At 39.4% G+C, this 12326-nt stretch overlaps 1 protein-coding gene across 1 annotated transcript in view; it reads left to right on the top strand.

Annotated features, from left to right (window-relative positions):
* The window catches only part of LOC130082762 (uncharacterized), a 46216-nt gene that overhangs the window by 26933 nt on the left and 6957 nt on the right, over nucleotides 1-12326 (top strand). The window contains exons 7-9 of the mRNA XM_056247613.1: nucleotides 554-3094; nucleotides 5672-5730; nucleotides 10661-10749. Coding sequence (XP_056103588.1) covers nucleotides 554-3094; nucleotides 5672-5730; nucleotides 10661-10749 — 2689 coding nt within the window. The remainder of the gene's footprint in view (nucleotides 1-553; nucleotides 3095-5671; nucleotides 5731-10660; nucleotides 10750-12326) is intronic.

The following is a 12326-nucleotide window of genomic DNA, read 5'->3' as shown; positions in this document are numbered from 1 at the left end:
ACTGCCTTACATGAACGCACTGTCCTAGTTAAGGAAACGATATTAATATTTTCCAAGTACGTGTAGCTTTTTTTCTTCAAATTACCATAAACCCGATAGGCTAATTTGATGGCAATGCATATTTTGCTTTGTGGCGGCTTCCATCAAGCTGTTATATTTTCTTACAAGGTCTCGAATATCAGAATATATTTGAGTAGGCAGCCCCTCCCCCGGTGTGCCGCACCAACACCATCGAAATGAGCCATATGAGGAAGAGGAGGAAAAGGAGTAGAATGGGAGGGGTGGCTTGAAGCGGAGGGAGAAAGAGAGAGAGAGAGAGCGCGCACGGCGAAATATGCAGCACCAGTGGCAAGGAAACACACCCGTCAGCGGCGCGCAGAGGGAAAAAAAAAGGATAAGCGCGGACAAAGGAAACATGGACGCATCTGAGAAGTATCCGTGCGCTTCTAGAATGGAATTGACAATTAGGCCATTGTGCACATAAATGAAAAACCTTTAATGCTGAAGTGGGAGGCAAGATATTGCAAACTGACAAGGCGGAGTGCTGTTTTAATCCGTCTGCGGATCCTATGATCTTGCGATGGCTGTTGCAGGGATATGTGATTGCCTAGACAAAAAAGTGCCTCTTTCTTTTTTGCTATTTTTATTATTTTGTGGCCTTGCTCTCGGACAAATACGATATTCCGTGCCAGAGGAATCGGATAGTGGAACGATTGTAGGTGATATTGCACAGGATTTGGGTTTGGATATTCGAAAGCTCTCCACCCGAAAGATTAAGGTAACCTCTGACAGCGGCAGAAGGTACGTGGACCATAAGAATGGAAAATTAGTGGTAAACGAGAGAATTGACAGAGAGACATTGTGTGACTCGAGCACCGCGTGTGTTTTGAATCTTGAGGTTCTTCTTGAAAATCCATCTGAAGACCATAATGTCGAGGTGGAGATTACAGACGTGAATGATAATACGCCGCAGTTCCCCAGAGACGAGTATCAATTGGAAATCACAGAATCGGCTTTGCCGGGCTCTCGTTTTCCGATCGAACACGCGCAAGATCCGGACATTGGAACCAATTCGGTTCGATTGTACCGGCTCAGCCCAAACGAGCATTTTGCTCTCGATTCCAACAAGCCTTCATTGAATACTAAGCACATCGAGCTCGTTCTCAAAAAGCCCTTGGATCGCGAGCTCTCACCTTACCATCAGTTAATCCTGACAGCGACCGACGGTGGCACACCAGCACGAACAGGTACCGCAAAAATTAACGTTCGCGTCTTAGATTCGAATGACAACAATCCCGTTTTTGACAGCTCAGTATATAAAGTCAAATTGCTTGAAAATTCGCCCAAAGACACTTTGGTTATCAAACTGAATGCCACAGACCAAGATGAGGGAACAAATGGGGAGGTGTTTTATTCATTCAGCAGTTACACCCCAGATAGGGTCAGGCAGATGTTCAGCATGGACACCAACACTGGAGAAATCAGAGTAAAGAGCAATGTGGACTACGAGGACACCAATTCGTATGAAATGTACATCCAGGCCATGGACAAAGGCCCAGCTCCAGTGGCAGCCCATTGCAAAGTGGTGGTGGAGGTTGTAGATGTCAATGACAATGTTCCAGAGATTGTGCTCTCATCTTTGTCCAGTCCAGTGCGTGAAGATGCCCGTGCAGACACCGTGGTGGCCCTGATCAGCGTGACGGACCGGGACTCTGGCCCTAACAAACAGGTCACCCTTGAAATTCCATCTGGTCTTCCTTTCAAAATCAAGTCATTTAGAAATTACTATACCTTGGTAACCTCAGCCTTTCTTGACCGTGAGAACACAGCAGCCTATAATGTCACCCTCAGCGCTACAGATGGCGGCAACCCTCCACTTTCGTCTCAGAAGACCATTCAGGTGGATGTCGCTGATGTGAACGACAACCCTCCACGCTTTGACCAGACCTCCTACACTGTGTATGTCATGGAGAATAATGCACCTGGAGCCTCGCTCTGCACCATCAAGGCTCAGGACTCAGATGTCAATGAAAACGCTCGCATCACCTACACGGTCCTAAACGACAACAATCACGGGATCCTGGTCACCTCCTATGTGTCGGTTAAAGCGGACACTGGTGTTGCCTATGCCCTTCGCTCCTTTGACTATGAGTCATTACGGGAGTTTCACTTCCAGGTTAAAGCTCAGGATGGTGGTATCCCACCACTCAGTCGTGTAGCCACTGTCTACATCTACATAATGGATCAAAACGACCACCCGCCTGAGATTGTGAATCCCCCAGCCAACGGCACGCGCTCAACAGAGACAGTGCTGAAAAATGCAGAGCCAGGTACATTGATCTCAAAAGTGGTGGCCTATGATGCAGATGCAGGACAGAACGCGTGGGTCATCTATCTGCTGGACCAGGCCAGCGATCTGGATCTATTTAAAGTGCATGAACACACAGGAGAAATTCGTACAACGAGGCGCGTCCTTGAAGACAACTCCACCTCTTTTGGTCTAACCGTACTAGTAAGGGACCATGGCGAACCACCTCTATCATCCACCGCTACGATTAACGTGGCTGTCATGGAGGTGCCACCCAAAGTCATGCCTGACCCCAAACGAATCATCCGCCCTCACAGCGCTCTCTTGTTTTCTAAAGTGACACTGTACCTCATCGTTGCCTTGAGCGCCACCACCTTTGTTTTTTTGGTGACGGTTGTTGTGCTGGCCATCGTGCGCTGCCATGCGTACTGCACCCAGCCAGGCTCCTGTTCGCCATGCTGCGTGTCCCAGAAGGCCCAAGCAGAAGGTGGCTCGGGAGGGGGCGGTGGAGGAGGCGGTGGTGGTGGTGCTGGTGCTCAACCCAATAACAACGTGGTGCTCCGAAGAGACCTCAAAGTTGAGCCTCATTATATTGAGGTCCGGGGTAATGGCTCTCTGACCAAGACCTATTGCTACAAGACCTGTCTGACTGCCACGTCGGGCAGTGACACCTTCATGTTCTACAACACAGGCCGACCCATCAGTGGCACCTGGGGCTCCGAGCGCTTTTTTACAGGAGGGAGCGGATTTGTTCGCAGGCTTAGTATGCCAGATGCAGCAATGCAGGTGTGTCCTATCACAAAGTATATTTCGGTAGAAAAAAAAAAATAGCCTGTCAAATTTACAGTAAAAAATTATTTAAAACAAACCAAACCAAAACTGGAAAAAAACAAAACAAGCAGCTGTAGTTGCCAGAAATTCTGGGTAAAATTATGATGACAGACACATAACATAAAATATGGCAATATATATATATATATATATCAATAAGAAGCTAAAAATAACTATTTAAATAAAATATAATCATATGTGATGCATCATGCAGGGAACTAAACGTTAGCTCAGTATACCACAACTCTACTTTCCAGTATGTCTAATATGTTTTAGTGTAAAAAGCAATTTAGTCCAAGCAGGAACTGCACTGAAGCTCTGTGTCCATGTGTCAGAAGCTTTTGACCTTGTCATCTCCTGTTGCACTGCGTGGTTATCTAGTGCAGCTTTACAGTGCTTTGCCTCACCCTGCATTAGTGTCAAACATCAAGACTTTTTAGAGTAGCACACTGCATTTATGATGATTCAGGCATTTGCTCCCACGCTTGATGATGTCATCACATTTTCAGGATTATTTCCTTCCTCCCATTGCCACACCAGGTCATGTCACTGTGTCTTTATTCCAAGTTTGTGTTTGAATTTTAACATTATTTTGTGTAAACTAAATTACAGTGAAGTAAATAAGGGACTTTTGAGAGAAAAATCTGATGTCACATAGACAATTGTACAAACCAAACATAAAAAACCCTTACAGTTTATGCAGATAAACTGTGTTTCATGCCTGTGCAATGCATTTGCTGTCATAGATATCCAATTGATGTGTTTTTGTCAGTGTAATTGGCGTGAATTCATGTTCACTCTGTCAGCCTTGGATTCGTGAAATGTGTTTTAATTAGCCAGAACATGATCCAAAGGCTGTGTGGCCTTGATCTCTGCACGGGAGGGGATGTTGCAGATGGTTTAAAAAAGGATATAAAGGAAGACAGAAACAGTCTAAAAATGTCTGCAGCACAAGAATAGCTAGAGTTTATAGAGTGATGCTCTTGACAGCATATCCTCTCACATGTGTTGGTGAGAGGCAGCACAGACACTGCAGCTCATTTGACACTGCAGAGGATTTAGGAGCAGAGGCCGTCTGTCCGAGATAAGAGAGCAGGCAATGAAATTAACCTCCAGCCTTTGATTCTCAAGCCCTGCAAATTACATTGTGAGAGCGAGGCAGAGTCTCTTTGCACGCCCCCCCCCCCCCCCCTCCCCTGAATTCACCTGATTAAAGATGTTATTTACTCAAATTATCTGGGCCATTCTCTAATGCCTCATCCCAGCGCATATTCTACAACCCAGGTTTTTTTTTTTTTCAGGATTTTACTAGGGCAAATATAAATGGCAACTACGTGCTTGTGCTCTCCCTCTGTGTAAGACCAATTCATTCATTTACTGTGGATTGCTGGAGAAACAGATGGCTGTTTGTATGGTCATCTTGTGACCAGTGTTCAGATTGAGTTGCCCTAGTTGAGGGCAGAAAATGCTCGAGTATCATATTACATGGGGTCAGCTGGTATCCCAGGATGATATCATTCCTGCACCATGGGGAATTGGATGGATGTTGGGAGAAGAAAAGAATGAATGTAGGAACTTGGTTTTGAGCGGAACTTTGGGGTTATTTAAAAATGTGTGGTAATGGCTAGGGATGCACGATAATACAATTTTGGCTGATGTCAAATACATTTTTCAGTGTTATGCCCGATATTTAAATTCTATAATATTTTGTAAAAAAAAACAAAAAAAATTTAAAAGCTGTAAAGTGAATTTAGTCATAATAACAATTGGGGGTATGAAAGACAGTTATTCATTCAATATTACATTTAACAGTGTTATTAAATGATTAAATATACATTTTGAATGAGCTCTAGATGATGGCAAAGACTGTCTAAATGGAAAAATAGGCAAAAATTATCATGGATTGCAAAATGATGTCAAATAAATATTTTAGTGTTATGGCCGATATTTAAATTCTATAATATTTTGACAAACAAACAATAGATTTAAAACTGTAAAGTGAATTTAGGCATAACATCATAACAATTGGACATATGAAAGACAGATATTCATTCAAGATTAAATTTAATAGTGTAACTAAATGATTAAATATTAATTTTGAATGAGCTCAGGATGATGGCAAAGACTCTCTTGTCTAAATGCAAAAATGATCAATGAAATATCCAATATCGGCCAATATCGATAAGTTAAAAATCACTAATATTGGCCATTAACCAATCTCGTGCATCCCTACAATGGGTTGTGTATGTTATTAGGTGAATGTCAAGTGTCCTTCATATGCTTTATTATGAAGCACTCTCTCCACACTCACAAGATTATACAAGTGAGTCATGGGCCATGGCGTGGTGCCAGTAATCGTCTCTGTAGTCCTGGTCTCCTTTAGCTGTGGTTCATATTAAAATGCAAGACAGAAACACACACACAGAGCACCATGATTTATTGATGAGAATGTATCTAACCCTTTTCTGTCCTTCCACCCCTTCTTTCCATCTATTTCTCTTCATCTATCTCTCACTTTCTCTCCTTCTCCAGCCCAAAGGGCCAAATGCTGACTGGCGTTACTCTGCGTCGCTGAGGGCAGGAGTGCAGAGGTAAGCACTTTTGCTGTTAATAACGTCCTGAAAGAGTTACAGTCCTCTCTGAACCGATATGGAATGCACCTCATTTTCTGTAGCTAAATAATAATTAAATGTTAGGTTTTATTCTGTACTAATATAGCACTAACTATTTTCTCAATTTATGAGAAAAGACCATTAGACCACGGTTTGGTAGCTGAGTAAAAGTGTAAAAGCACCGTGAAACATGTCCAATTCTAATTTCCTCATTTCCTGAGCCACAATAATCAAATTCTGACCCTCAATGTCATTATGCAGGAAACCATCTTGTTTGAACTTAATCTAATTGTAGGGAGAGCAGAAGCTATAAAGCATCCTCAATATATTATACATATTACAAAAAAACATTTGTTGAATTTTTCATTAAACCTCAAGAATAGTTATTTAACTCTTTCGGAAAAATACTGATAATACTTTACAGCAAGGTTCAATTTATAACAGTAATTAATGCTTTGGGTACCATGAACTAACAATGAAAATAATTTTTACAGGATTTAATAATCTAGATTAATGTTTTATTTTTAATTTATGGTAACAATTTAGTTCAAGCCAATATAGTTACACATTACTACATGTACTTGCTAGACTGTATTAAAATTATCCATAATTTCAAGAAACTAACCCTAAACCAAACCCTAACCATAACTCTATAGTAAGTACATGTAGTCAATTAATATTACTCAGTACTTATTTGAGTAAGTACAATATAACCTTTTAATGTCACCTTAAAATAAATTGTAACCGAATTGATAAATATGCATATTGTTAATTGATTGATGTTCACTTGTAATACTTGTAATAACTAATGGTAATTCGTGTTGTTTTAATATTCTTCAAATAATATTATAGTACTTATTTATATTTTAAATGAGCTTTTATTTGTAATTTAAAAAAAAAAAAATATGTTAGTTTAAATTAAAGCTGAAAAAAAAAATACAAAATATAATAAAACGGCATAAACATAATGAAGTTGATAGTGCATAAGCATAGTTTGTGTCCATTTAAGTTAGCTGTAGAGTTGAACAAAAGAAGATGGAATGAAGAATTACAGAGGACAGGGAGCATATTAGTAAAACACAAAAAAGATTGTCAGTGCTGATGTTTGCTGATGGCTATAGAGAGCCACCAGAATCATGGCCACCAGGAGCTCTCTGACTTCTTCCTGACCTCTTGCCTCTTCCTCAGTGGACCAACTGTGCTCTGTCTGCCTTTATCACGCACAAACACAAGCTTTGAAGCGTTTGCTAAGGGCCTTTCCCTGGCATAGTGGCTCTGCAGTCTGATCTTGAGTATGTAGGTCATCAGCATTCTCCACAGCAGATGCACAGTCCTTCACAACCAAGCATAAAGGACAAGCTAGCAGATGAGCTGATTGTGTGAGCTTACCCATGGCCGATAAGCAGGCAATTCAAATCTCAGGGGGAGCATTTCGATGCACAAATACTGACAAAATGAGTCATCTCTAAAATGCTAAATATTTATTCTCTCCCTAACTCTTCACACATACCCGCACACACACTTATATCTGGAGACAACCAGGCCCCCTCCCCTATCAACACACATATACAGTTTCCAAAGGGTGAAGGGCTGTCTGTTTTATGTGATAATATTGTGCTACCCTGTGGGCTCATCTCCAGGGATGGTTTAGTCTGTGTGTGTTTTATGTGCTTGTCTGTGACTGAAGGCTAGTGCAAAAAGGGGCACAGGAGACATTACACACAAGGGAAAAAAATAGATGACACCGTGTCTACACCAGAGGCGAGCGGTGCGATGCGACGCGACAAAAGCAAACCCATTATAATCAGTGATGCTGTCTACACTGGATGCAGTGCAGCACAACATGACAACAAATTCCCAACGGTTAACCGTTGCCCCAATCTATTCCTGACATACTGTAGCGTTCACGCTATTTGGATACAAAGGAAAAATAGATTTGCAATGGACGCTTCGACGCCTACAATGTGAACAATTTCTAGCTCCGTCGCGTCCGGTGTAGACACTGTGTGAGCCACTTTGAGCACCATATAAATATTGTACAACATTAAATACTAATAAATTACATTTAGACATGCACCAACATAAAAATTCTGGCAGATAAGCCAATTATTATGTTATGGTTGATTACCGAAAAAAAGTAGATTTTAAAATCCCTACTGTTTTGTCTAAATAAATTATTAATAAAGCACTAAGAATTAAAATCAATATTTTTTATGCATAATTTGGGAATTTAGGTATCACAACGTTATAATGTACAGAATGGAAAAGGGAATATTCAATCTGAGATTTGCTAAATATTATTATAAGTGCATACAGTATTATTAAATTAATAGTGTTTTTAAAGATAAAGTAAGCATTAGATGAAAGTGAAGGTAATGTAGCCTAAATGTAAGAATAGGAGAAATAAGCATGTACTTTTTAAAAGTAATTAATACTTTTATTCATTGAGGATGCAATACAATTTTATTTAAAAGTGACTTGTAAAAATTTACATTTACAATGTTACAAAAATTTGAATTAAAAAATTCCAAATAACTGCTGTTTCTATTTTTCAAATAATTCTGGAAAAAAAAAAATCACAATAATTCCAAAATGTTTTCAACATTGATAATAATAAAGAAATGTGTCTTGAGCAGCAGGTCAGCATATTAGAATGATTTCTGAAGGATCATGTGACACTGGAGACTGGAGTAATGATGCTGAAAATTCAGCTTTGCCATCACAGGAATAAATTAAATATATTAAAAATAGAAAACTGTTATTTTAAAATTGTAATATTATTTCACAATGATACTGTTTTTACAGTATTTTAGTCAAATAAATACAATCTTGATGAGCATCAGAGACTTCTTTCAAAAACATTAAAAACAATCTTACCAACCCCAAACTTTTAATCAATGAATGTAATTAAAGATATGCAATATACACAACTATTTCAATTTAAACCATTACTTGTAGCTTAATTTCAGGAGAGGATGTTTAAAGGTTTCTGTAAATTCAGTATGCCACATTATTATTATTATTATATAGTAGATTTACATTATTTATTCATAACTTCCCTTTGACCCTGAATGAGCCAATAATGTCTCTGTCATGCTTTCTCTTCATTTAGACTTATTCCGAACAGCTCCAGTATCCAAACTTCCTCTCCAGTGGCTTTAAATACACAGCCCTCAATCGACAAGCCTCTCCTTAGGCTAGAAAAGTTACTGATTCACTCTGCCTCAAGGCACAGGGTGCATTTCAGCTTTAAGGGAATTAGACAGATCCATCATGCTAACACACACACACACACTGGATCAGAGTTATGGAAGCTGTAGCGGCTGGGCACACCCTGTGCTGCATTGCAGATGCCCTGCTATACCCACTTCCTTTCTGCTCCTCATGTCTGTACATTCATAATGGATAGGAGTGCTGGCATAATTCACAGATCTGCTCTTTATGTGGGTGCTTGTCTGATCGTGGTTGCCATGGTGACAAACACACAGAGCCGTGCTAAAAGCAAAAGGCCATCGCTGAAAAGTGTATATAGGTAATGAAAAGTCCCTTTACTGTAATGCGTACCCGCAGCTCTAGGGTGCATCGCTGTATTTGTTGAAATTTTAAGTACATAGTACATCTTCAGCTGTCTACCACAAGTTCCCAGGCTTATGTTATGCATGGCCTGCTGACAGACCGAGAATGAGAAATGAAGAGCGGAATGGAGGGAAGATAAAGATGGTAAAGAAACCAAACAATGTATTAGGGGAAATCAGATTATGAAATGGGCCCTTGTGAGAGAAGGGAAATGTTGAAAATGTAATACATTTTCTATGCAATCCGCTTTCTCTCTCTCTGATGAACGCTTTTCCTTTATATCATCTTTCTTTCTACATTTCTCCAGTATTTCTTTATCATTTCTAGACTGCAAAAAAATTCATAACATTTATATTTGTCCAATTTGTCAGTTTCTTGAAACAAGATATATTTATTTGTAACAACACTTCATAATATATTAAGGCTAATGTTTATTTAATACATGCTTATTTTGACATTTGACAGATTTTGTCACGTTTTAAGCGTAATCATGAACATGTTAAAAACAAAAATGAAAAATATGCCAGTTCTGTATATGCCAAATATTCCAAATCAAAATATTGTATACATACTATTCAAAAGATTGTGGTCAGGGTTTTTTTTTTTTATTTTTATTTTTTTTTAAAGAAATTTACTTTAATTTACTTATTTAGCAATATGCATTAAATTGATCAAATGTGACAGTAACATTTATAATATTTTCACAAAAATATTAAGCAGCACAACTGTTTTCAACATTGATCTTAATAAGATTTTTTTTTATCGAGCATCAAATCATCATAATAGTATGATTTCTGAAGGATCATGTGATGCTGAACACTGTAACTGCATTTTAAGATATGCCAGTGCAAGTTGCTTTCAGTTAAAACAGCTCAAACATGCATTTTAGTCTGGGACTAGGCTTAAGCCTTGTTTTAGAAACCAGGGATTGTGTATTTCTGTGTAGACACTCTGTCAATGTGTTTTCCAGTCAACACGTCTGAAGGAGCTAAAGCACATCATGACAACCACCAAGACAGCTCACACACGCACACACCACCTCACGCACTGACACATTAGATCACAGATAGTCTAGCACACACTGTCACATGTACTTTCACCATCACACGCACCTTCAGACCAAAGCTCAGAAAAATACACGCTAACACATCTGTCCCCGTTGCACATCTTATTTACTCTCACAGCCCAAAAGCGAAGCTGCATTTTATATTGAAATATATTTTACATTAGTTTTACTGAGCATTGTCTCTGCCTTTTTTTAATAGCAGTCCAAAGAGTTACTGGAAGTTTGAAATGTCAAGACTAATGACATGTCAACTGGTTTTGTTTTTAGCTCTGTGCATATGGAGGAGGCTTCAGCTGTGATGCAGGGAGCACAAGGCATGCTGGTCCAGAACTGGCCCACGGTCTCCAGCGCAGCAGGTGAGGTCACATCTTAAAGACGTCTGCATTGCTAACTGAGTGTAATTAAATCTTAATCATCTGAAACTGACGACTTCATCATCTTCTCGCAAAACTTCATGCTCTTGCTAATCTGGTAATTTTATCTCTAGCAAAATTATCATGCTTATCAACCTATTACATCTGTTCAAATTAACATGCCTAATGCATATGGCAATTCTGGATGTCTTGTAATGAATCTTAGGAATGAATCAGGGCCGGCCAAAACCTTTGACCCAAATTGAAGCTGATTCAATCTGACATGGGTTCATGCATGTTTAAAACAACCTGTTTAAAGCAGGTTAGACTCATTCATCCAAAAATGTCAGCTCTTTCTCTTTCTCTGCTTTTTTACTGTCTTGCATGCCCTGAAAGATCTCCAATCACACACAAAGAGTGTTCTTTCCATTGTCGCTCTCTATTGCAATACTGTTCCCAAGATCTAAAATGACAGGGAACAAGTCTGCAAGTCTGGCTTGAGCTTTAGCATTAATTTTTTCAGACATCTTGTAACAATTACTTACTGTGGTTCAGTGCAGTGCGTCATTCTCTTAGATACACTATTATATTCTTCTTTACTTATTCCAAAGTTTATTTTTATTAAAGTGTTCCTATTATGCTTTTTTTTACATTTTCAGCTTTCTTTAGAGTGTAATGTTGCTGTTTGAGTGTGAAAGGTGCGCAAATGTACACGTCCACTTCAGAGAGAGTTATTCTCTATAACACACTCCCTGAAATTCCTCAATTGTAGTCTTGAGTGTTCTTCCGGGAACGAACACATCACGTTATTCCTCATTTAAATAATTCCCTCTCAAGGGATTCACAAAAAAAGGGGTGAGGCCTGGTTGCGTTGCTTTAGTAGTGTGTTAAAACTCAGTTATGGTAAGGGGCGTGACATTTCCGAAACAAGCTCGAACGGTTGACCAATCACAACACACCGGTCCAACCGACCAATCAGAGCTCATTGTGCTTTTCAGAAGGAGGGGCTTCATAGTGACCGGAAATAAACAGAGCATTACTGACAGACTGGGAAGAGAGGTGCTGCAATAATGTAAAATGTGTGGTAAAACATGGTGTTTTTTTAACATTCAAGCATGAAAACATATTCTAGTAGACCCAAAAAAGGTATAATAGGTTCCCTTTAACAAATACTGATGAATCAAGGCAAGTCCTCCTCTGACAGGATTTCATTTGTAATTTAGTGCTGCGTCCCTCAAATGCCTAACACATAACTAGGCAACATAATCATCAGTTGACACAATACACCAAATGTGTTTATTTTGAGTAAGAGCATGATGTGCCTTGGACGGCATCTTTCATCTACTCTACTGAAGTTCAGTACCAAAGTATCTAAATATTGTGATGCATGAAGCCTGTTATTGAATTTGCATTATTGAGATATGCTTCTCCTCAAAGATCAGCCAGATAGACAGAGGACGATCAATCTAATATGCCATTAGAGGAATGAAGGAAGAGTGGCTGGTCTCCTGGGGGGTGGATGGTGGAGATATTGACAGGTTGATAGAGCAGAGCCGGACTGGAATGACAGCAGACAGTGG

The sequence above is a fragment of the Rhinichthys klamathensis genome, unplaced genomic scaffold (genome assembly GCF_029890125.1).
Source record: "Rhinichthys klamathensis goyatoka isolate OS25496 unplaced genomic scaffold, OSU_Roscu_1.1 h1tg000050l_1, whole genome shotgun sequence".
Lineage (NCBI taxonomy): Eukaryota > Metazoa > Chordata > Actinopteri > Cypriniformes > Leuciscidae > Rhinichthys > Rhinichthys klamathensis.
This window is presented reverse-complemented; position numbering and strand designations above follow the sequence as displayed.